The sequence below is a fragment of the Nannospalax galili genome, unplaced genomic scaffold (genome assembly GCF_000622305.1).
Source record: "Nannospalax galili isolate Female #2095 unplaced genomic scaffold, S.galili_v1.0 scaffold100, whole genome shotgun sequence".
Classification (NCBI taxonomy): Eukaryota; Metazoa; Chordata; class Mammalia; order Rodentia; family Spalacidae; genus Nannospalax; species Nannospalax galili.
In genome coordinates, this window is record NW_008352891.1 from 5252442 (window position 1) to 5277573 (window position 25132).

The 25132-nt window shown below is 48.5% G+C and overlaps 2 protein-coding genes across 3 annotated transcripts in view; both read right to left on the reverse strand.

Annotated features, from left to right (window-relative positions):
- Positions 1–97: 97 nt before the first annotated feature.
- Positions 98–25132, reverse strand: part of Hpcal1 (hippocalcin like 1) — a 134571-nt gene continuing 109536 nt past the window's right edge. The window contains exons 2-5 of one of the 2 annotated variants that reach the window (XM_008850117.3): positions 23929–24016; positions 5935–6336; positions 2802–2907; positions 98–583 (exon numbers count right to left, since the gene is read on the reverse strand). In XM_008850117.3, the coding sequence (XP_008848339.1) occupies positions 486–583; positions 2802–2907; positions 5935–6312 (582 nt within the window). In that variant the 5' untranslated portion in view covers positions 6313–6336; positions 23929–24016 and the 3' untranslated portion in view covers positions 98–485. The remainder of the gene's footprint in view (positions 584–2801; positions 2908–5934; positions 6337–23928; positions 24017–25132) is intronic. The other variant, XM_029554575.1, reaches the window with a different exon arrangement.
- LOC103747670 (ATP synthase subunit ATP5MPL, mitochondrial-like) lies at positions 7058–8706 on the reverse strand. Its single transcript, XM_008850192.2, has 2 exons — positions 8635–8706; positions 7058–7380 (listed from the first exon to the last, which is right to left on the reverse strand). Exons 1-2 carry the CDS (start codon positions 8704–8706, stop codon positions 7183–7185), a joined length of 270 nt encoding a protein of 89 aa, XP_008848414.1. The 3' UTR covers positions 7058–7182.

Genomic DNA, 25132 nt, shown 5'->3' on the forward strand with positions numbered 1-25132 from the left:
GTGCAAGCGGCTTTGGTCAGAGAAAATGAACAAGGGAGGTGGAGCCATGCATGGGAAGGGCTTGCCTGTCTACTCTCCATCTGTTTTCTTCCCCACCCATCCCACAAAGTCACCTGAGATCACAGAATAAATTAGCTGGTCTCAGTATGATACTGGAAAGTCTTGCCTGGTATCCTGGACATTGGCCTCTGGGCCCTCTGTACGCAGGAGGGAGCCCTGGAGTCATGAACACTTGAACCCTTGGTGAGAACTGCATCTCTGGGAGCTGCCTTGGAATGAATCGGGCTGGAATGGAAGGAGGGGACATCGAATTTGTCAGGTGAAGGAGGGAGCCACAGCTGGCTGGACCAGGCAGATGTGATGTGTTGCCTGGAGCCAGGTCCAGGGAGAGCAGGAACAATGGCGGAGCGTTCACTTTTGCAAGCAAAGCTGAAGACGGCAAGACAAGCCTGTGTTTCTCCGCAACTGTCCAGAGGCCTGTCCGCTTAGAACTGGCTAGCGCTGCTGGGGTCACACTGCAGCAACCGGACAATGGACGGGTCACTCTTGGCACCTTTGATGAATTCTTCCAGGGACAGTTTGCCTATGGGATGGAAGTAGGAGAAATGGGATTAGCCAGTGCTCTTTGTTCTTTGTGCCTCAGAAGGGTTTGGCAACAATGCTCAGGTCAAAGTCTTGAGCCTTTTGGAAACTGGACAATGTCCAGGCTCTACTCACTTCTAGAGCATTAAAAATAATTTTTTGCTTTATTTTTATTTTATGTGTATAAATGTATTGTGTGCGTGTATGCAGGTGCACCTGAGTTGTGCAATGCCCACGGAGGACAGAAGAGGGTATTGGATCCCCCAGAACCGGAATTACAGATGGCTATTAGCCATCATGTGGGTGCTGGAATTTGTACCTGGGTCCTCTGCAAGAGTAGCCAGCCAGTGCTCTTAACTGCTGAGCAATCTCTCCAGTCTTTATTTATTTATTTATTTATTTATTTATTTATTTATTTATTTATTTATTTATTTATCTATTTATTGTTGTATGTGTGTGGGCACAAATGCTACAAGGTGCATCACGTGTAGAGGTCAGAGGACATCTTTCAGGTGTCAGTTCTCTCCTTTCACCATGTGGATCCCCAGGGATTGAACTCAGGTTATCGGGCTTGGTGGCAGGCACCTTTACCCACTAAGCCATCTCATTGGCCCTCCTAGGTCTTTTCTTTTCTTTTCTTTTCTTTTCTTTCTTTCTTTCTTTCTTTCTTTCTTTCTTTCTTTCTTTCTTTCTTTCTTTCTTTCTTTCTTTCTTTCTTTCTTTCTTTCTTTAAATATAAATCTTTTGTACTTTTGTTGCTCCTTGCCCAGCACTGGGCAGTTTCCAAGTATGTCTAATGATACCAGCTAGCAAGAAGCCGAGTGGGGGTGGTGAGGTTTTCTGACCATATGTTTTCTTTTCCCCCTTTTTTTCTTTTGGCGGGGGACATAGTCTCATGTGTCCCAGGCTGGTCTTGACCTAGCTATACAGCCAAGAATGACCTTGTGTTAGTTAGCTTCACCTGGGAAGAAAGAACCTCAGTTGGGGGATTTCCTCTATCAGACTGGCCCGTGGGCATATCTATGAGACATTTTCTTGATTGTTGAGTGATGTGGTAGGGCCCAGCCCAGTGTGGGTGGTGCCACCTTGGGCAGGTGGTCCTGGGTTGCATAAGAAAACAGGTTGAGTACAGACCAGGGGAGCAAGTCAGTAAGCAACATTTTTCCATGGTCTCTATTTCAGCTCTTCCTCCAAGTTCCTGTCCAGCTTAAGTTCCTGCCTTGGCTTCCTCATTGATGGACTGTCACTTGGAAGAGTAGGATGCAATAAACCCTTTCTTCCCTGAGTTGGTTTTGGTCAGAGATTGTCTTGCTTTGTGTATGAATGTGTTTTGAAAACCTTTTCCTTGCTGTTTGAAAAGCTTTTTGCTGTCTACAGTTCCACGGGAACCCAGAATCCTGCTGGGCTCCGTCCTTAACTCACCTGCGTAGTGCACTTGAGGCTCTGTAAGGCACTTTCTTGTGCATTAGTGTACTTTTAATCTCAGCACAACCCAGGAGGCCTTTTCTTTCCTTAATGTTGCATTTCTTGGTGGAACAAAAGCAAATTAGGCCTGGCTCTACCAGCAATGGATGTGCAGAATCAACACATTCCATGGCTGCCTGGTCCTTGTTGGGGTCCTATCAGAACCTCACAGAGAACATGCAGCATGTCCTCATGGACCTGTCCCTCCCTTTCCTCCTCCTGAGACCTGCCTTTCTGCAGCATGATGGGACCCCAGAACCCCAAGCATCATGGTTATAAGCAGATAAACCTTCCAAGCTGATGGTTCCCCCTTGGGCATCTGGGGTGCCTCATCTGGGTGATGGCAAGAGGGGCCTGGCCAGCTTCCCAGGATTCCAGCATCCTTAGTCTACTGTATCCCAGGTCATTATTACATCTGCTTCCCTTGCCTAAATATACCCATGGGGATATTGAGACCACCCCCTTCATTTATAAGTATGGAGCCTACAGCTTGGTGGGGCCAATGACACGCCCATGGGCCTAAAAGCCAAAGGGAGAGAGTGGGATGCAGGACAGGTGTCCCTGACCCCGAATTCTACTCTTCCCTCAGCATAGATCAACCAGGTAGGCTGGGAAGAGGCAGGGCAGGCTACGCAAGGGGCAGGGCCAACTGTGGAAGGCCTGGGGCTGCAAAAGAGAGAGGGAGTATCCCAAACACATCTGTGCCACCAACAGTTTCACATGCATACACAGTGCCCCCACCCCCATGTTCCTACCATCATTGTTAGTGTCCATCTGTCTGAAGATCTTGTCTGTTCGTTTTTCTGGAGTGGACTCATCTTCAGGCATCTTCATCACAGAGGACACCATCTTGTAGATTGCCTGCAAAGGAGCATGTGCAGGTGTGCTCAGGAGAATGGGACATAGGTGATGGCTCTAACCCTGCCCACCAAGAGGCACCAGCAAGTCAGGACACTCCCTTAGATCAGGACCTTTCTTTCATCAGAACAAATCTCATAGGATGTTGAATGAAGGAAAGCTGATAAGTTTAAATGAAGTTCAAGAGCACACAAAAAACCTGCACCGTGAGGGTCTGGAGAGATGGCTCAGTGTAAGAGAACTGACTGACTGCTCTTGCAGAAGACACAGGTTTGGTTCCCAGGATCCACATGGTGGCTAACAACTATTCATGACTCCAGTTCTATGGAATCCCACACCCTCTTCTGGCCTCTTCGACCATTGCACACACAGGTGCAGATATGCAGGTAAAACAGTCTCATACCTTAAAAAAAAACCACAACTGCACACTAATGCTGGCAGGAAAGGGGGTCTCTCTGGCTGGGGGGTGGGTGGGACAGTGCCCAAAAGCTGCTTAAGGGATCTTCTGGGGTGGTGGTCACAGGGATATATATAGTGGGCCTTCTGTATCTGTAGGCTCTGAATCTATAGGTTCAACAAATTGCAGATTGGAAATATTTAGGAAAAAGAAACTTTACCAAAGGAACACACTTGTTTTCATCATTCCTAAATAATACAATACAAAGCTATTTACACTGTAATCTAGAGATGATTTAGATTTGTGTATGTGTATGTTATGCATATATATGCCATGTGTGTGGGTCTCCCACTCTACACTCTCCACCTTATTCCCTGTAGATGGAATCTCTCACTGAACCTAGAGCTCACCATTTTAGCTAGGCTGGATGGTCAGTGAGCTTCCAGGATTAATTTGTCTCTATCCCCAGTGCTGGTGTTACAGGTGTATGTGACTACATCTGGCTTTTATGTAGGTGCTGGGGATCTGAACTCACATCCTCATGCTTGTGCAGCAACTGCTCTTACTTTCTGAGCCATCTCCCCAGTCCCAGTTCTGATCATTCTTTAAAAAAAATATTTATTTTTATTTTTTAGAAATTATTTAATAATCACATGAGTAGAAGAAGCATTTCATTACAGCATTAACACATTCCATAACAATTTCCAGAGCAAAGATACATCGCTTTCAAAATTGGCTATAAATTTTTAGGTTCATGATTGAATACAGTTATACAATATTGAACTCAGTATAAACTCTATAAGACATAAAATTGAATGAGGTTTTAACCTTCAAGAAAGATCTCCATTTCATTTTAAAAGAGAGTGTTTCATATAGGAAAACTCATTTTTAATGCTACTAACACTTAGATGTTTGCACGTGCATCTCTAATCTTTATGGATCTGATTATTACTAGTCACAGTTGGTTACTTTCTGAGATCCACCTGAGCATGGATATGAAATCATCAGGTAGATTTCAATGGTAATGTGTTTCACCTCACTAATTAACATGGAGCAAATGTGTACACTTCTTCCTCAAATAGAACTCACTTTTTTATTTGTTATTTTTTGTGTGTATTTCATCCAGCACATCCCAAACAATCTTATTCATTTATATACCCACATCCCAAATGGCACCCTCCCATACCCCCCCACTGGAGTCCATATACTCTGTCATCCCTGTTACTGTTCACTGTGTTGTCAGTGCCCCCACGCTGCTCTCCAGTGCTTGTCCATCCACTAAATCTAGTCAGCCTATCTAGAGTTCCTTGTTTTAGGAAGATCAGCTCTTCCTCATCTAGCAGCAATCAGTTGCCAATATTGTTTTAGATAAGATTGGGGTCTGCAGTTCATTTTCCCAGTTCTATGCTGGGTTACTGTCTGGGAGTCTCTTGGGCCACCCTGGCCAACAACTCAAAGGAAGGTATCTCCTGTCATAGCACATGGTAATTAAAAGTACCAGAGTGGTAGAACTAACCTTCTTGGATGTCTAACAGCCATACTTTGAGGCCCATACTTTGAGGGACATAAAAGACAGTGTTTTCTCCTTGCCCTCCTAGGTCGACTAAGCTCCAGGGGACTATGAGCATTTCTCAAAATGTCCTGTAACTGTGGTGTGTCACCTGTCCTCTTGATCAAGGAAGCCCATGGAGACCTCACCAAATGGACTTGAACCAGTGTCCAGTCTACAAAGAGGAGGGTCAACACAGAGGAAACATTTCCTTCATGCTTCCAAGTAAACCCAGCCATAATCAAGCAGGACCTTTGACTTATCTTCACATAGCTGGAACTGGTAGATTTTTTTTTTTAAAAAAAAAGGAACCAGAGGCTCCTCCCAAGCCCATGTGACCCCTGAGGAACAGATTGTCAAATGACCTTAAGAGTAAAAATAAATTGGTTTGTCTGGGCCAACTGTATGGTCCTAAACATAGAAAATGAAAATATAACCAAAGATTAAAGGGATCAATATAATTCTTTAAGAGTCCATGTATATAGCTAAAAGCTATATTTAGTTTTATGTGTATGAGTGTTTTGTCTGCATGTATATAAATGCCGCACATGCACGCAACATCCACAAAGGCCAGAAGAGGTCGTCAGATCCCCTGAAACTGGAATTATGGACAGTTGTTAGTTATCACATGGATGCTGGGAATTGAACTCAGGTCCTCTGCAAGAGCAGCCAGTGCTCTTAACCCTTGAACCATCTCTCCAGCCCTCTAGTTCTAGTAATTCTTAAAGAAATCACATATCTGAGCCTCAGATCTCAGAAAATGACTATTTCATAGAGTTGTGGGGCTGGAAACTGATGAATGGGCTCAGTTAGGGCTAGGTGTCTAATAAGTGATCAATAAAAGCTTGGCTTCTATCATTCTTTGTGAGGACCTGCAGAGTCAGGTAACAGCTGATCCCTTTCAATAGGGTACCTAGTAGCAAGCGGATAGATAAAGAACCCACCAGATGTCATGGTATGATGAGCACAAGACTGGGTATGGGGACCTGGTGAGTTTCAGTGGGGTTCTGACCTGCAGTGTCGTCCCCCCCCCGCCACCGTGGTCCTGGCTCTCTGTACCCAGCCTGCCCCAGAGTGCCAGTACCTGTACAATCTCCAGCATCTCACTGCGGCTGATGTAACCGTTGCCGTCCAGGTCATACATGCTGAAGGCCCACTTGAGCTTTTGTTCCAGCTTTCCCCGAGAGGTCACACTCAGTGCAATAATGAACTCCCGGAAATCGATGGTGCCATCACCATTGGTGTCAAAGGTGCGGAAGACATGCTCAGCGAACTTGGAGGCATCGCCATAGGGGAAGAAGTTGGCATAGATCTTCTTGAACTCATCTACGGTCAGGTGGCCAGTAGGACAGTCCTTAAGGAAGCCCTTGTACCACTCCTGCAGCTCGTGGTCGGTGAACTCAGTGTTCTCCCGCAGGTCCTGCAGCACCTCAGGCCTCAGTTTGCTGTTTTGTTTGCCCATGGTGGTTGGCAGTGGACACTATACCTGCAAGACATGAGGTCCGCTATGGACACCTGGGGACCCAAGGTCTGGCTTCCTGTCACCTCTACCACCAAGCTGGCTAATCGACATCCCATGTGTCTAGTGCCATGGGCTGGACAAACAAGACCATAATTGTGCAAGCTCTGATGTCTCAGATGACCCTTGTTGGAGGGCACACTGTAGTTCTACACATGGAAAAGTTCAGAATGTTCCAACTAGAAAGACAGACTACCCTTATATGTCAAGACACAGTCTAACTTGAAGCATGCAGAATTGGGAAAAGATGGGGGGAAAGGCAAGTTAAAATTGGTGGAGTGGAGCATGTCAAATGCCTGTTATACAAAATGCAGGGTTATACAAAATGCAGGATTAAGATAAAGCCTCAGTTCATCATCTGGGGGCAGACAGGCCACATGGACCCAATCCAGACCCTTTGTTCTGAGTAGTTCTCTTTTGGGCACCATGATATGTTTTGTTTTGTTTTTTCATGTCACAGATACATTTATTTTATTATGTTTTTATTTTATGTGTATGAGTGTTTTGCCTGCATATAAATGCACCACATGTGTGCAATGTCCACAAAGGCTGGAAGAGGGTGTCAGAACCCCTGGAACTGGAGTTATGGATGGTTGCTAGCAACTGTTTGAGTGTTGGGAACCAAATCGGGTCCTCTGGAAGAGCAGCCAGTGCTCTTAATCATTGAACCATCTCTCCAGCCCCCACAGATATGTTTATTGATACCATAAAATAAATGGTACTTAGACAAGTGATGTTCCATGTTCCCATCTAACGCAGTTTGCTTAAATTTATAGGCCAACTGGTGGTTCACCTTGAGTATATTCAGAGCAATTAATGATGACCATGAACAGGTGAAGGTCTTGAGCCTTTCAAAGCTTTACTCCTTTTATCAGCACTCCTCATTTTATAAATGATAATGGTCATCAACCCCATTCCTACCCAAATTTCCTTGTAAACCTGCAAATAGTAGGGTTTCATGGGGACCCAGACATTATTAAGAAAGCTTTGGCTGGCTGTGATGATGCACACCTTTAATCCCAGCACTCAAGAAATAGAAATAGAGGCAGGCAGATCTCTGTACCAGGCTGGTTTACACAGCAAGTTCCAGGACATGGTGAGACCCTGTTTCAAAAAAAACCCCACAAAAAACAAAAAACAAACAAAAAGCTTTGAAGCCTCTCACTTCAGGCCCTCATAATCAACTGAGAAAAGTGTTTATCCTTGGGAAAGAGGTCCCTGGAAACCTTTAGGAAGTCCCTGTTCTTTATTGTTCTTTTGAGATATTGCTCTGGCGAGGGAGGATCTAGACCTGAATATTAACGGGCCCTGTGAGAATGAAGGACTGTGCTCCATTCGAAAGCACACCCCACTTGCAATCTCCCCCAAGGCCTGTGTGTGAGCTCCTGGAGTGATTTGCCACAGGACATAATAATCTCACTTTTACTTCACTGCCTCAATTTTGTTTTCCTACGTTAGCAGTAACACATGTGTAAGGCTCAATCCTTTTTGAAGCATACAGTTGGGTGGGGCGGGGGGTGTCCCATACTCAAATCCCAGAGGAAACCGCTCTGAACTACTTCTAGACTCATGAATTCCAATTCCAGTAGGCGCTGGATCCTGTCACAGAAGACGAGATGTGCTCTTCAGTATTGCTCACCATTTCTTCCTTCTCTGCCTTCTTCCCAAGTCCTTAGTATTTTTCTTTTTTTTCTTTTTTCTTTTTTTTTTTGTTTGTTTTTTGCAGTAGGGTCTCACTGCTTAGCCCTGGCTAGCCTAGAACTCAATATGTAGACCAGGTTGACCTTGAGCTCAGAGATACACCTGCCTCAGCCTCCCAACTGCTGGGATTAAAGATCTACACCACCATGCTTGACCATAATTTTCTACATATGTATTTTTGTTTTTACTTATCTGTATGACTATGTTATACTTACAATTCCCTCTCTATTCCCAAAATAAGGTAGCTTGACATTGCCTTTCAAAACCACACATCTACTTATCTACATACATCCCCACCTGTACAAATAACCTGTGCTCCTAAATAAAAAGAAAGGAGGTCCTACACCTAGCACTGTGCAGTATAGGACCTTTAGCCCTCATCCATTCTTTTTCAAAACCTTACAGTGTCTCACTTAAAATCTTCACATATCAGCTGCACTCTACTAAGAAGGAAACTGACCCTTGGAGAGCTGCAAAACCTTTCAGAGGTGAGGCCAGGACTGAACCTGAGGTCTCCTGGCTGTGGGTGGCCAGAGGGGAGGAAGGACCAGGAGAGGATCGCACCGAAGCCAGACTGGTTCTGTGGGCCAGTGGCTTGTCTGCCAACCTGACTGGCAGCTCTCCACTCCACCTCATCGCAGTAGCCCCTTGGTGATGGTTCTACTTGCCCATCAGCATCCTCTCACCTCACACCAAGTACACATGGCTGCTGTGCCCATGATTTATGTTCCTAGGGATGCTATTGAAATACCAAACTCCTCATACCCACTCAGCAGATGTGTGCAGTGAGGAAGCTCAGGGTTAGAGAGCTGCCATGCAGAAAACCTTGGGATTTTCCCTGCCTTCCCAGCTCCTTTCCAAGTGTCCTAGAGGCAGCAGTTCCTGACTGCAGAACTGCCTCTGCCTGCCCTTTGCCTTCTCCCTGGTGTCAGGTTGCCAGAAAAATTCGGTGTTTTGTGTTGGTTTAGGGCATTCTTGCTGTTGTGGTTACTGTGTGCATGCATACACAAAGGCACACATACACACACATACCCTGCTTTCAGGCTTCACTAACTTTGGGGACAGGAAGGTCTTTGACAAAGCTAGCATACCAGTAGAGACTAGGTGACCCTCTTTGGATGCAAAGTAGAGCTTAAGCATCAGAGAGGGAGACAGGGAGACAGACAGACACTACCCAGGAACCTCTAAGCTGTGTCTCAAGGGCATTCCTGAGGCTTTGAGGGTCCATGGGATGCAGAGGGGGGAAAAGGAAGGACTCTGGACCTCAGGACCTAGCTTTGCCCTGGGGCTATGATTTAAAAGCACAGGTGCTCCTGTACTTATGATACAACTATGTCTTATATTCACCGTAAGTTGAAGATATCATCAGTTAAGAGTGCATTGACTGTCTTACCCCAACCAACATCATAGCTCAGCCACACTGTGTTCTGGCATTTTGGTGCCTTTCCCTCATTATCGCCAGGTTGACCTCTGCCCACAGAGGTCAGAAGAGGCTGTCAGATCCCCTGGGACTGGAGTTACAGACAGTTGTTAGCTGCCATGTGGGTGCTAGGATTCGAACCCCGGTCTTCCGCAAGAACCACCAGTGTTCTTAACTGCAGAGCCATCTCTCCAGCCCCCTAAATAAATTTTTTTTTTAATTGAAAAAATCTTAGGTTGAACCATCACAAGTTGGGGCCACCTGCATAGTGAGGAAACAATAGCCTGAGCTAAGATTACCTGTTCCTCTTACCCTGGTTCCTTTTCTTCCTGTGCACACTGCTGAACTACATTTCCCAGCTTCCCTTGCAGACAGGTGAGTGCCATGTGGCTACAACTGGCCAATGGGGCATGAATGGGAGCCCACAGTTCCACCTAACCCTTAGCAATCTCAGGTGGGCCATGTTCTATATTTCTTCCCGTCTCCAGCTGGATGTGGTGTCTAGAGGAGGGCTCAAAGGTCCCAGAGGGTGCAGACCCCCTTTGTCATCCAAGCTCCCTCATTCCACAGCAGAAAACTGGAGTGCTTATCGCAATGCTCCTTAGGATGGTGCATGACTAGTACATGTACCATCTCAGAGCACAAGAGGGAAGTCACCCATTGTGTACCATGAATACCTTAGGAAACCAAGACTTGACCCTTTTTTGAAAACCCAGTTGAGAAGGGTGCTAGATGGAAGGCCCATTAAAAGGAAGAAACCCCAGCCTTGGAGGGGTTGCATGGAATAAAGTCCTCCTTGCCCTGCATGTCCCACTATACCTGGATAGGCAAACACACCTCCCACTCTGCCATGTCTCACTGTATCTGGGTAGGGAAACACACCTCTATGGTGCTATGTGCTGCTGAGATTCATAGCTATCCAGCAATCAGCCAGCTGTGAGTAATGGGGGAGATTTAGTCTCAGCTTAGTGCAATTCAGTGACAGTGATGCTCCTTCTGTCTCCAGAGGGGGTTGGATTCCATGTGGAAAGTTGGGGCAGAGGAACAACAGGTACAAAGCAAGCTAGCTGAAAGACCTCCAGAAGGGTGCGTGAAGGGAGACTCTCTGCAATTTCCTCCCCTCTCACCTATCTCCCCAGCTTCCTTCTCAGCCCGTCAAAGCCTGTGCCTCCAAGACTCATCCACACCATTAGTTTGGGAGGTAGCTCCCCTGAGAAGCCCAAACTTCAGCAGGTGATCAGGGCCTGGATCCAGCATTTTCCAGTCTGCTAGGCTCTTATAATGCAGAATCCTGAGTCAAGCTAGGGCACAGCCCCTGTTCTCCAGTGCTGCAGTGGCACATTCCTAGGCAGGGGGACTAGGTAGTTTGCCTAGGAAGATTGCATTTGGAGTCAAACTGGAGGCCAGGGAGAAGAATGAAGGTTGCCTTTGGCTCCAGGGAGGACTGGGCAGAGATTCCAAGACTGGGAAAGGGGTCTTGCTTGGTTCAGCTGGGATGTGGCAGAGTCATCCTGTCTTAGGGTAGACAGAGGCTCTGGTGAGGCAGGTGCTTGTCTGCAGCGGGGCAGGCTGTGGACAGGTATGGCTGAGGGCAGAGCCAGGCTCCACCCTGTGGGCTGTGCTCTCTCCTGGGCCTCTTCTGCTAAGATCCTGAGTGGCAAGTGCTCCAAGGTGCTCTCAGTTGGTATTTACTGCAGCTCCTGATCAATAAGTGGCTGTCATGGCCCTGTCACAAGATGGCCTTCCCACTGTCACTTTCATGAAACTGTTAAATGGAGCCCACAAATGCACAAATGCCAGACACAGCCAGCAGCCTCACCGCCCCCGCCCCGCACTCATTCACTGGTGCCTAACAAAGGCTTGGATAAAATATTTAATACAAAAAACCTCATTTTAGCTCTCCTGGAGGCTCTTAGGCGGCAGCAGCCAGGGATGGTGGGGATGGGCTCAGTGCCACATACCCTGTGACCCCTCTGTTATTTATTAAGCAACTGAGCCAATCTTACTGATGGCTTGGCTGTCTGGGAAGAAACCTGACAATATCAAGGCTTTCTTCTGGAACAGAAAACCACCATTCACACTCCCCAGCAGAAACGTCCACCTGGACCTGGTTATCAGACAAACCTAGGCGTCATCGATTGGAAAACCTTGCTTTCATCTCCAGGATGCCAGGGGGTGAGACACAGGGGTCCCCAGGGAGGGCACAGCCACCTCCTAGTTGGTTTAAAACACTTCATATTCCAGAAGTGCTTAGATCAGACAGACAACAGCCTTCTGAGAGCATCCAGGACATGTGACTTCCTGATAATGGGAACGGGGATGGAGCTAACCAGCTTTTATACTCCTTCCCTTGGTCTCTGTTACTCTTTTTCTGTTCTTAACATGCTAAATTGTAAAGTAAAGAAAAAGTAAACATGTGTCTGGGGAGCTCTATAAAAATATTTAACCCAAACTCGGTACTGCTGGCAAATAAAAGCCTTGCTAATGGCATAGTTCTTTGGGCTGCTCAGCGAGGCCCTTGGGAACTTAGTGCTGCAATGTCCCATTAACCAGAGCTCAGTGCTGGCTGGAAGCATGAGTGGCACTTCATTCCATTGCTCAAAAGTGCTCCCATCAGTCAGATCTCCAAAGCTCTTGGGCTTCTGGACACAGACACAAGAGGGAAGCTGGTAGGAGGGGTGAGCACTAAGTCCTTATCAAGTCTAAGGCTCAGGAAGAGGCTGTTTGGTTTCCTGTGAATTTGAGTTTCAAGAAGGCATGGGAGAGATATCTGTTCCATGTCAGCTGGGAGGCAGAAGAGGCAGGTAGAAAACAACCAAGACTCTGATCTTATGGGTGACCCACAGACAAATGTTCTACCTAGGGCTGAGACCTTGTCCTGGGCCTGGCTGCTGCTTCCAAAACATCTTGGACCTGTATCCCACTTTCCTCCAGATAAGCAGATGAAACTCAAGGGGCCCACAGCCTTGGCTTCCAGTGCAGTTCTCTGCAGAAGAGACAAGTGTAGCAGGAAGATACACTTCGAGCCTCATAGGCTGCAGTGCAGCCAGGTGGACACTAGAGGGCACAATCAGGCAGCCTCCCCAGGACCTCTGTTGCCTCTCACTCCAAGTCTCAATTTCTCTATCTCTAAGCTAGGTCTGCTTGTCCAAAACTATAATCACCAGGCACACGTGGCTAGTAAGCACTTAAAAGTGTTTCCAGTTTCAATTCATATATGCCCTCAGTGTAAAATACAAAGTGGATTTTTGCCCATTTGAAATATAGTGGGTTAAATCATACAAATTGTTGACATAAATCCTGCCTATTTCTTTTTCCTTCTTCAATGTGGCTGTAGGAAAATTTTGTATCATATATGCATGTGGCTGTCATAAATTTCTGGTGGACAGCACTGGGCACTACTAATAGTACCAGGCGGGGCCATCAAACAGGGACTCTTTCCAAGCTTATTAGGTGCCCTATGTTGTCCTGTGCTTATTTCACTCCTTAGGTAAACTGTATGAAAGGTAATGTGTTTGCATTTCACCATTCCCCATGAGTTTCACAAGTCTACCTGAACATGTAGATGCACAGGCCTAGCCTGGACCTCTGCAAGGGCCCAGCTGAAAGAGACCAGAGGCCTGACCCCAGCCAAGGGGCAGAGGACTACAGAAAGAGAGGTGCTCCTTTTCTGAGCTAGAATAGCCAGCCCCCAGTGAGATTTGGGGAAAGGAGGCTGGGAAGTCACAGGCATTCGGATGCAAACTCTGCCCTCTGCCTGAGCCACAGGTCCCATGTTACAGCTGGACAGCCTCCAGGCCAAGACTTGCTCTTGTAAAACTTTCCTGACTCCTACACCCATTCCCAGCATCTCAAACTCCCAACTCCCCAGAGACTCAAAGAATATAAAAAAGAGGGTGTCAGCTAATGAGATACAGTAAGCCCTACCCTGCCCTGCCTCCCTCTGCACCCTCCCAAGGCTGAAAGGCCCTAAGTGAGTTGAGGAACAGGAAGAGGGGAGGAAAGAAAAGGGTCCCAAGAGAATGTTCTTCCCTTGCAGAAACTTCCATTGCAACAGGAAGACACATGCAGGTGGTTCTCCTTGCCAGACATGGTTCATCCAGGTGGCGCTCACTCCAGTCACCCAGTAACCTCCTACTCATCTCCCGAAGCCCGTTCCCATACACAAACATCACTCCTCAGAGTTGTGTTTCCCACAGTCTACAGCTGCTTTTCTTAGCCTTCCAACTGCATTTCCCACTCATTTCTATTAGGACCTCAACTTTCCTGGCGTAATTTTATCTTTGTCCCTCTCCTTACCCCTGGTAAGCATGTTTCAGCACCAGGGCCTTTGCATCTGCAGTTCCTCCACCTCTCTGTCCCTCTTCCCCTCAGTTGTCAGTTAGGCTCGCTCCCTCAGTATTAGGGCTTTGTTGGGGGAAACCTCCAGGAGCATCTCACGTCACATCCACCCTCACACTCTGGTCCCTCTCCTGTCTTTTCAGAGAGCTTCCTACTACTAGGTTCTAGGTTCTCTCTCTCTCTCTCTCTCTCTCTCTCCCCCCCCCCCCCCCCCGTGTGTGTGTGTGTGTGTGTGCGCGTGCACGCGCGCATGCATGCGTATCCATGTGGGCATGTGTAGAGGAGAAAGGTCAGGGTGTCTTTCTCAATCACTTTCCACCTTATTATTTTTTCCTCCCTTCTGCTCTCTTAATTTTTTGGAGACAGGGTCTCTCACTGAGCCTAGAGATCACCATTTTGTTTAGATAAGCTGGCCAGCAAGAACCTGGCATCAGGCTCTTCCTATCTCTAACCCCTGAGTGTGGGGGGTTACGGGGCAAACAGCCACAGTCTTTTTATGTGGGTGCCGGGGAATGGAACTTATGTGCCCATCCTTGTACAGCAAACACTCTACCCCCTGAGATATCCCCAGTCCCTTGGGCACTCTATTTCTGGATTTTGTGATTGCCTCCCACTAGTTCACCACCATGAACCCTTTAAGTGCCCCAAACAGCGCCAAGTAAGCTTAGTGTTTGGTAACTGTTGAATTAGGGGCTTCATGAATGTCATGCCATGCCGTGCCAAAGACTCAGCACAGTGTCTGGATGAACCAGTGAATGGGGAAAGGACTCTTCTCAAGCTCCTGTGGGCTCTAACATTTTTCAAATTCCAAGATTAGAAAGGAATGTGAGGGATAAGGATAGTGATGTGCTCTCTTGCTCTGATGTGAAGCTTCAGGAAGCTCCAGTTTGGTCTTCTGGAAACCTCCATTCACTGGCACCGGCATAGCTACAGCAAATAGTTGGTGGTATGTCACACAAGGGGTGCTGTTCACCAACCTGGTGCCAATGCCCATAGACAGCACCTCAGTATAAGTACCGGGTAGGGCATCATCATGGAGCTGGGGGTCAGGGGGAGAGGTTGGGCTGCATCCTCAGCAGAGTGAAGCAGGTCAGTGAATGGACACAGGTGCCCTGGGAAAGGGTGTGGGGGGAGGGGAGAGAGCATTGCAGTGACTTCCTGTACAGCCTGTCAGCAGACAGGGAAGGAGACTCAGGAAGGCCCAAACACCACAACATGGAATTGTTTTTTTTTTTTAAAGCAAAACTGAATTGATATCTACCCCATGTGCGTCCCCTGTTCCCACAGAGGTGAAGGAGGCCAAGTGCTGGGCAAGGGGTGGTCTGTGATACACCAGGGTGTGGATGGCCACGAGAGTTCCAGCTAGAGCTGTGGCTTCCTCCACCCAACTTAGACTGTGTTTAGAAGGTGAATCTGGGCTTTGGGTGGCAGACCCCAGAAATACCATACTGAATCCATCCCCGACTTACAACCTGAGACTTTCCCAGTGTCCAGAGTTACCCTGGGGAATTCAGAGAAGACAGTCCAGAGGCTCTTCCTGTGTCCCAGAGCCCCCAGCCTCCATCCCTGGCTCCGTACTGAGTGCATCAAACCTTTGCAGGTACAGAAGCTCTGCTGGGCAGAGAAGGCCTCTGCTTTCATGTACAATCAGCAGGGATGGGACAGAAGGGACATGTGGGCAGTGCGTTTCCAGGAGGGACACAGGACAGCGTGTACAATGGCGGGGCCAGAACTAGGGAGAGTGCACTGCCCTACAGCTCTTAACACCCACCCAGCAAGGAGGTCACAGTGTCCCTACAGGGACAGAGGCCTGGCCTAGTCACATGGAGCATGACCAAGAAGAACACCAGGTACAAACATACCAGAGCAGACACGGGAGAGCTGCGAAAATGTGGAGTGCAGGGTGTGTTCAGTCCCTCACTCTAACAGTCAGCTTCATAGAAACACTCAGAATTAACTAGTCAAGGACACAGGACCTGATTGTTGCTCAATTACACAGTAGAAGCTCAAAGTTAAATCACATAATCAAACATTTGCATCACATAAATACCTAGTTGTATCCCCAGGGACCATGTGAATGCCCCCCTTTTTTGTTTTTGAGATACGGTCTCATGTATCTCAGGCTGGACTCAAACTCACTATGTAATAGATGATGACCTTAAACTTTCTTCTGATTCCCCCCTGCCTCCCCTCACCCCCTACCCCACCTCCTAAGTGCTGATATTAGAGGGACATGCCACTGCATCTGTTCTGCACAGTGCTGAGAACCGGAACTTAGACCTTTGTGCATGCATGGTAAGCACTCTAACAACAGCCCCAGACTCAGCCTTGCCCCAGTCCTCCACTTGTTTGGTCTTTTTTGAGATAGGGTAAGACAGTGTATCCTAAAAGCCCCAATTGGCCTGGAACTCTTTATGGAGACCAGGCTTGCCTCGATCTCTTGGAGATCCACCTGCCTCTGCCTCTTCAGTGCTGGGATTAAAGGTGTATGCCACCACATCCTGCCCTTCACCTTTTTTTTAAAAAAAAAAAAAATGGTCTTCCTGTACCTGGGATTACAGGTACACAGCCTGGCTTGTTTCTTTTGAAGGACAGTAAGAAGCCACAGCAGGCTAGAGATGGGCAGTCTCTATTAGTTACTTTTCTGTTGCTGTGATAAAACACCATGACCGTAGCAACTTAAGGGAGAAACTTTATTTTGACTTATGATTCCAGAAGGGGAAAGCCCATAGTGGTGGGGGAGATATGGTCGCAGGAGCAGGAAGCTGAGAGACCACATCTTAACCACACACAGGAAACAGCTCAAGAAAGAAGTGGGGTGAGGCTATTAGCACTCCAAGCCTACCCTCAGTGACATACTTCCTCCAGCAAGGCTGCGCCTCCTAAAGGTTTTATAACCTTCCCGAACAGCACCACCAGTTGGGGACTGTCTTAGTTTGTTTCTCCATTGCTGTGTCAAAACACTCTGACCATTACCAACTTGGGGAGGAAAGGGTTTATTCAGCTTATATCTTCCAGGTCTCAGTTCATCTGGGAGCCCAAGGTAGGAACTCAGGGCAGGAATCTGGAAGCAGGAGCCAGAGCACAGGCCATGGAGGAACGCTGCTTACTGGCTTGCTCCCCTGGCCCCTGCTCAGCCTGCTTTCTTATGCAACACAGGCCCACCTGCCCAGGGGTGGCACCACCCACAGTGGGCTGGGCCCTCCCACATCACACAACAATCAAGAAGATGCCCCACAGACATGGCCATAGGCCAGTCCAATAGAGGCAATTCCCAGCTGAGGCTCCCTCAAGCCAGGTGTGTCAAGTTGACACTAAAGCTGTCCAGCACAGGGAGCAAGTGCTCAAACACATGAGGTTATGGGGGACATTTCTCATTCAAACCACAACAGTCTCCTCCCACCCACCCCTCCACAGATAGGATTCCTTGTGTCAGTCCTGGTGGGATGGAGCAAGCAGAGGCCCCTGCCTTGCCAGGCTGTACCCCAGCTTGGTGTAGAAGGTTCCTCGGGGCAACCCAGCTGGCTGTGGAATGACTCAGATTGATTCTTGCCTGGGTGGGAAGATTCCGCATCAGGTGATAGTTCATGTCGACTCGACTCTAATGCTGCATGCTAGGATGTGAGCAAGGGCCTTTCCAGAGAGGACAAAGGGGTGGAACTGGCCCTCCAGAGCTGGCGGTACACATTCAGTGACTCGGGCTTCCTTGGCCAGTGGCCAGCACCCAACATACTCAGGAGGATCCAGCAGCATCTTGATGTGCTTTGCCAGGCCTAGAGTTGGGCAGGGTGGTGTACCTGTCTCACTGCTTATGACTGAGACTGTGTGTGTCCCTCTCTAAAGGGACTGCTATTCACAAGGATAGTACTAGGTGCCAGGTCACAATGGGGCATCCGGGCTTGGTGGTGCCCAGGGTCATCCCTACCGGCAGCCTTCCCTTCTAGCTACATGCTCTTGGCTGGTTTATTTTCTCTGGCTCCACTCTCCTCACTGGGAGTGAAGTCCCTACATGTTGAGTTTACAGTGTCACTGTAACAGGAAAGGGAAATAAAAGCTGCAAAAGGACTGTGACATATTGGAAGCATCAGGCAAATACATGGCAGCAGTATTGTCTCAGTTTTTATGATAAAAGACCCACAGCATGCTTAATGAGCATAATCATAGTATTAAGTGTGAGGCAGGAAGCTGCAGGCCAAAGCCTTGGCCTAGCGAGACTTCCATGCTTTTTGGAAGGCTCTTCTTCCTCGGCATGCTTTGGATGGTGGTATTAAAAAAACATGTCCTGTGCTGGCAGAGAGCCTGGGTCACAGTGGCCCAAACACATCCCTTGGGGTGGAGCCAGTGACATTCAAACTTCTGTGCTTCAAAGAGGAAATGAGGGGAAGGAAGGAAGGAACACAGCCAGGCAATGGCCAGGCAACTCCAGGGCAGGGTCTACAGCAGCCTACACAGCTGAGGCCCAAGAACCATAAGCTTGCTTGACATGGAGCCTTCAGGGAAGGAAGGCCTCTTCTCTAGTGGTAAGGTATGTCCAGAGAAATCCCTTCCTACTATAGGTAGTAGTGTGAGGGAGGGGGACCCTCAGTCACTGACATACTCCCCATCCTCTCTATGACCCCTCCACGTTTCATACCACACACACACACTTTATCACACACACACACACGCACACCACTCTCCATACCACATACACTTCATACCACAGACACACAGCACACACTCCATGCCGCACACATTGTATACCACTAACACATACCATACCACACAAACATACGCACACTCCATGCCACACATACTGCATACCAAAGACGCACACCACACCACACACACACTGCATACCACAGACACACATCATACCACACATATACACACTGCATACCACAGACACACCCTACACCAGCCCACCCTCTGTGCCATGCTGTTGTAAGCACCATCCTCTGAGCAAAACAGCCACTGTCTGATTAGATCAGCATCCATGCGGAGCAGGCCTGTGGACTGTCCACACTCCCTCAGAGAAGGGGAGGACCCTTACCTGAGTATCTAGCTATTCTTCCCAGCCATATGTATGAAGTTTTGTAATAATTGTGCTCGGCCTTGGCAACTATAGGAGGTGCTAGGCTGGGGAAGACTAGGGGAAAGGGACTCCAGCCACGTGGCTATGAAGAAGCCATCAGCCATGCTGGGTGAAGACGTCCCAGTACTACTGCTTTGTGTCACTTACACTCCTGCCAGCAACCCCTCACTCATGCTCTGTAAATAAGTCCAATAAACGCAACGGTTCCCCAAGGGGAACTGTGGTCTGTCATTTGACCTTAGGAGAAGGGGTAGATATTTGTAACAGGACTAAAACACTGCCATTAGCCCTGCAGGGGTTCCTGCAGTAGCTCCTAGCTCTGAAATACATCCTGAGCTGTCCCCCAGCATAGGTTTTTACAGTGCCTTGAGAAGTCTATTCCCTTCGATAGGCATGAGGGTCCTCTCCCACCTGCCTGTCTGGCAGGTTCGCTACTTAGCTCCTCTCCTAATTGATAGCAGGAAGTTACATTTCTGCCAGATCCCTGATTGAATGATGACTAGACTCCCAACTCACAGTTCCCCAGTGAACTGGGGCAATCTTTGAATTCATGTGCCCCAAATGAATGAGCTTTGACTACATTCTAATGACATAGCTGGGGTGGAAGTTAACAAAGGGAAGAAATGTCATCTTCAAGTGTTAAAACAGGATGGTTATGTGCCGAACAGGGCTCCACCCTCAGGGCAAGGGTCCTGTTACGGGTGGTCCACAACTGAGATCACGGAGTGGGAGTTGCAGGCATAGTTTACCTCCTCAGTCCAAAAAATTCTTGTTTTTTAAAACTTGGAAGAAAACCTCTAGGGAATCATCTCATGAGCTATTTGACTCATGTCTAATATTGTTGGGAAGAAATAAAAATACTAAGTGAGTCTCATTAAAACACCACCACCACCACCACCCTCCACTCCCAGCATAAAACGCTAGGCTAGGTAATGGGATGTGCCTGTGGCTCCTCAGTGGCCCAGCCACAGCCTTGAGTCCATTAGAGAATATGTTTACAACGAGGAGTGCTGCAGCTCAGGAAATATGCTCTTGGCCATTTTGAGTCATATCACATGTCCAGAAGCCACAGATTTTCAGGAAACCTCAGGATGTGCACACATGACAAGTATTAACTGAACACCTACTATGTGAAGTCTCAGAGCAAAGTGAGGAGGATGTGCAGCTGTGTGAGATATGCACTGCTGGCTGGGCAGGCACCGTCTGGACCCTGTGTCTGCATTGCCTGGCATGGTACCTAGCCAGGTGATGGGCAGAAGGTGAGAGAAGAGAGGCAAAATTTCAAGATGAACCAACAGACTCATGTCAAGTTCCAGGCTGGGTCTGAAGCACAGAGTTGGGTTCTATTTCCCCAGGGCCCAGCTGTTACTGATCTCATGACCAATTAATACACAACCAAACACAGGAAGTCCACAGTAATTGTTTCTCAAGAGGGAGGAAGGAAGTCAGAGAGGAAGGGAGAAAGCTGGCTGCCTGGGCGTACCTTCAGATCCCTGAACACCCAGCCACTGTGGTGGGTTTTTGGTCCACAGGTGCCATCCAGCACACCCCCTGGGGGTCCATCATACTCACTCACCCACGCCTCTGCACTCTGTATGCCCTGGCTTCCTCCCTCTCTCCTTTCTTTTTCTTTTTCAGTTCCTCCCTTCCTTTTTTCTTTTTGAAAAGTATTTTATTTATTATTTTTATTTTATGTGTATGAGTGTTTTGCATGTTAGTGCACCATGTGTGTGCAATGCCATGAAGAGACCAGAAGAGGGTGTTGGAGCCCCTGGAACTGGAGTTACAGACAGTTGTTAGCCGCCATGTGGGTGCTGGGAATCAAGCCTGGATCCTCTGGAAGAACAGCAAGTGTTCTTAACTGCTGAGCCACCTCTCCAACTCCCCACCTTTTTTTCATTTTGAGATGGGATCTCATGTAGCCCAGGAAGGCCTTCAACTTGCTTTTTAACTGAAGATGACCTTGAACTTCTAATCTTGCTTTTGCCTCCTGAGTGCTAGGATTAAGCGTGTGTCACCATGTGCTAGGGATGGAACCCAAGGATTCATACATTCTAGGCAAACACTGTACCAATGGAGTTTTATCCCCAGCCAAGCCTTTCTAAGCCATAGTCTAACTCTAGCCAAAGGGCCAACTTCCTGGAGACCCTCAGGCCCCAGCAATTGCCAATAGACAAACATTTATTTAAGTGCCTCCTGTATTCTCAGTATGTCTAGCCTGAAAATTGGCACATGGGGTGGGACAAATCCAGAACCATTGAAAGGGTCAATCAGAAACAAATGTGAAACTTGGGTTGTCCTCAGGAACTCAGGGATGTGTGCCAGGATGTGCTGCGTGCCTCTGCCAAGGATGGGAGAAAGGACCAGTGTGGACCACCTGGAGGGGCCAAAATGGAAGTGGGGAGGCTTCTGAGCTAGCTCAGCTCTGATTGGCTGGGAGACTCTGGCTTTCCTGCCCACAGGTCTGGGTTGCAGAGAAGCCCCCTGCTCTGTCCTATAAAGGTCACAGAACCCAGCTGACTCTCAGTTAAATTGCTCTTCTCCAACTGGCTAGAATCCAGGCTGGCTTACTTATTGAGGACCCAGGGCAGCAGCTAACCTGGAGTCTGATTAGAATAGGGAGAGGCTGGCAGGCAGGTTTCCCCTACAGAGGGGTGAGGACAGTGGCCACCCCTCCACCAATTTCACAGTGGGTGAGAAGGCCACCTGTAGAAGGTGGTGTGTGTGTATGTGTGTGTGTGTGTGTGTATGTGTATATGTATGTGTGTGTATATTGTGTCTGCATACACATGTGTATGAGTTTGCACATCTGCCCACAGTGCTCACCAGGCAGAACCTTCCTCCCTTGAAGTTGGAAGGGGGCACCCACAGGAATTGATACTGCCAAGTCATCTCAGTTGTCCTAAAAATAAGGACACTTACAACTTACAACACAGGAAAGATTTTCCTTCCTGGATGCCCTGCCCTGTAGCCACATATGTCCCTGAGTGAAGCGATGCCAGGAGAGCCAGTGCAGTCTGCTATCTAAGATATCACCTAGAATCTGTGGACTGGTTATCTCTGAGTGGGGCTCATCATAGTGAGGGATGAGTCTGGTTTTGCTATATCCTACAGTGCACCAATTCTCCAGTCCATTAATCAAATATCTTCTAGAACTATCAGCTAAACAAATCTCTGTGAGCAACAGTGATTGTTAAACCTGTGAGCAGGAGTCTACAAAGCCTAGAGGGTCTGTCATGGATGGTGCCCTTAGAGCTGCTGGGCAACTCTCACTGAGTTAGTGTGACTCTCACTCGGTTTGTCTGACCCATCTTCTCATCCTCTCCACAAAGATTTTCTAGCTGCTTCTGCATACAAGTGTACTGCTGCCACAGGGCCTTTGCATGGGTTGTTGCTCCTAAACCACCTTCACGTTTTTTTCCCCCCTCAGTCACTTTTCTCCAGGCCCTCCCTGAGTACTTTGTCCAAAATGGAAGCCCCAACACATACCCTTCCCCCCTTTTTTGACTTTATTAGTTTCTCTGTAATGAGTCCAGTGGCCCAAGCTTTACTCTGCTTTTCTTTTGCCATCAAAAGCCAGAGCCTGTGAATTCACTGGGGACAGAGAGAGCTCTCAAAAAATACAGGTTGAGTGAGTACACACTGCCTGCTGAGGTGGGCAGCTGATGGGGGAGGCTGGGCCCCAGGTTTGCCATACAGGTTTCTCTCCTTCAATAACAGAGGTGGGTGGGCCAGGATGGAGGAAGCATCAAGCACCAGAGGGGTCTTCCCACTGAGCATCTCCAGACCCAAACATCATAGCCAAGAACATCATGACAGAACATCATGTGCCTCAGGCCCTCATTTGATACAGGGGTGTGTGTGGCTACTGAGGACCTGCCATGTGTGCACCGATGCATCCAGGGGTCTTAGAATGGGAAGAGTGCCCATAAGCCATTGCCTCCACCCCCTCTGACCTCTTAAGACTGCCCCAGCTTCCTGACCCCAGCTCCCAGGCTCAACAGGACCTTGACCACCTTCATGTACCTGTGCCAACAGGAGCTGAGGGCCTTCGGTTGGGAAGTTTGTATACAGGTAGCATTCAGTCATGCACACTCAGGTTCTGCATCTGTTTTCTAGCCCTAGTAGTACCTTGCACATGCCATTTTGTCTGTTTTCTATTGTGTGTGTGTGGGGGGGGAGTAGACCTTCTAAGGCAAAGTCTGGATGTCTCTCCCAGACCCAGTGTCAACCTAGACAGAGTGTATAGGGACCGTAGGTCAGTAAAGAGCAAGGCAGTAGGAGATATCTCTTCCCTCCTGAAGACAGAGGCAGGAAAAGCCACTCCACCCACAGGAAGGCCTGGGGACAGCCAGCAGGCAGGAGCCCTGGAAATCTCTCCCTGAGTACTCTAGCAGTATGGGTGTTGGGGAGGGGGAACCCAGCCATACCCAGGGCTGCTGGGAGCTGGTGGGCTAAGCTTCTGGGGGACCAGATCTATCAGGGCTACAGAAAGAAGTACCACCTGGCCTCTGCCCCCCACCCCCAATTTTGCAAACCCCCTTGGAGGTATCGGTAACCGGAGTTAACTGGCCTTGCGGCCAAGAACACCTGGCTCTGTCTGGGAGGATAATTTCAAGGCACACTGACTGGTCTTCCAAGGTATAGCAGGGTAAGACCAGGGAGAAGGAAAGTCTCAGCACATGAGGTGCAAGGGGAATAGAAGCTAATAGATAAATGCCCCTGCTCTCCTCTTGATGCTCCTATGCTGAGACCCCAACTCTGCTCCTAGACAAGTTCCTAGACAGAAGCTCATAGCAAGTACTCAGATGGACCAAGAACAAAGCTGAACGAAGAACCACATGGGTTCACGTCCCAGCCTCAGTTTCCTGACCAGTCCTGAGAGTGCTGGCAGGTTGTCCTCCACCCTACCTTCTCTGCTCTTTCTGCTGAGCAGGGACAAGTTCCCACACAGTCTCTACAAAAGCCACCCTAATCCTCAGTCCTAACCATCTCCAGGCCCATTGGCCTCTGGGTGACTTACCTCAGGCCAAGCAGAGGCTAAGACAGGGCAGGGGTGAGAACTGCTGGGGGCTGATGCACAGGCTGGACCAGGCTGCTAGACCATGCCCCTGGAAGAGAAGACATCAGGTCATGTGGGATGCAGGTATCTAGTCCAAGCTCAAACCCCACCCCCAGCTGCTCCAAGCACTTAAGCACAGTTGAGGGGGAGCACAACTCTTTTATGATCCACACTAACAGAAGTCTGATGAGATGCTGGTCACCCCTAGGCTGATGCTACATTATCACAAAGCCAATGTGAGCACTAAGCATGCAGGGCTCTGCAGTCCACAAACCTGACTAGCACCTCTAGCAGTATCATGATCTGGTAGGGTAGCCCTGCACCATCACAGATGTAACTGTGTTGTGCCCAGCTCTCTGAACCCTCTGGTCCACAGGAGACTAGATGGAATCTTACATATCCAGGCTGGGCCTGTGTGAGCTCTAGGGAGCACCTATGGTCCTGCTCTGACTCCCAGACATTCTCATTAAGGGCCACATTGTTCCAACCATTCCTCCCTGGCTAAGGGCAGGGCACACATCAGATACTCCAACATATGCAAGAAACAAAGGACTAGAAACATCCCAACTCAGTCAGTGCACAAACCTTCTCTGGAACTAGGAAGCGAAACACACCATCAGCATCTTGAGCCATTCCACACATTAGCCTGACATCCCCAAACCCCCATACGGGGCCAGCTCTGAGGCCTGTCTCCTCCCTCGCTATCTATTCTCCATGTGGGGACTGAAGGACCTTCCCTGCAAACAGTACTGTGGCAATAGTCCCTGAATAGCCTCGTAGTGTATTAAAAGCTGTCCTTGTCCACTGAGTTCCACAGGACAGACTAAGGAGGGAGGCCCAGCATCGCCCACACTTCCATGAGCGGGGAAGTGAAGGTCATGGATTTCCCTCAAGGTCATGGATCTTCCAAGGGGCAGCCAGGATGGGAACCCAGACAGTCCTAACACTTGAGTCCAGTTTTTCTTCCTAGACTACAGCACAGCCTCAGTTTCCCCCTCTCCCACACGGTCTCTCCCTCCACAGCAATGATCGCAGTTATACACTGACTGCTGCTGAGTACATGAGGCCCTGAGGCTACTCCTGTTCTATAGAGTGGGAGGCTGTCTGCCTTCCTCCCACCCACCTGCCCAGTTGGCTGAGCTTCACAAGTTCAGGAGCACTCCAG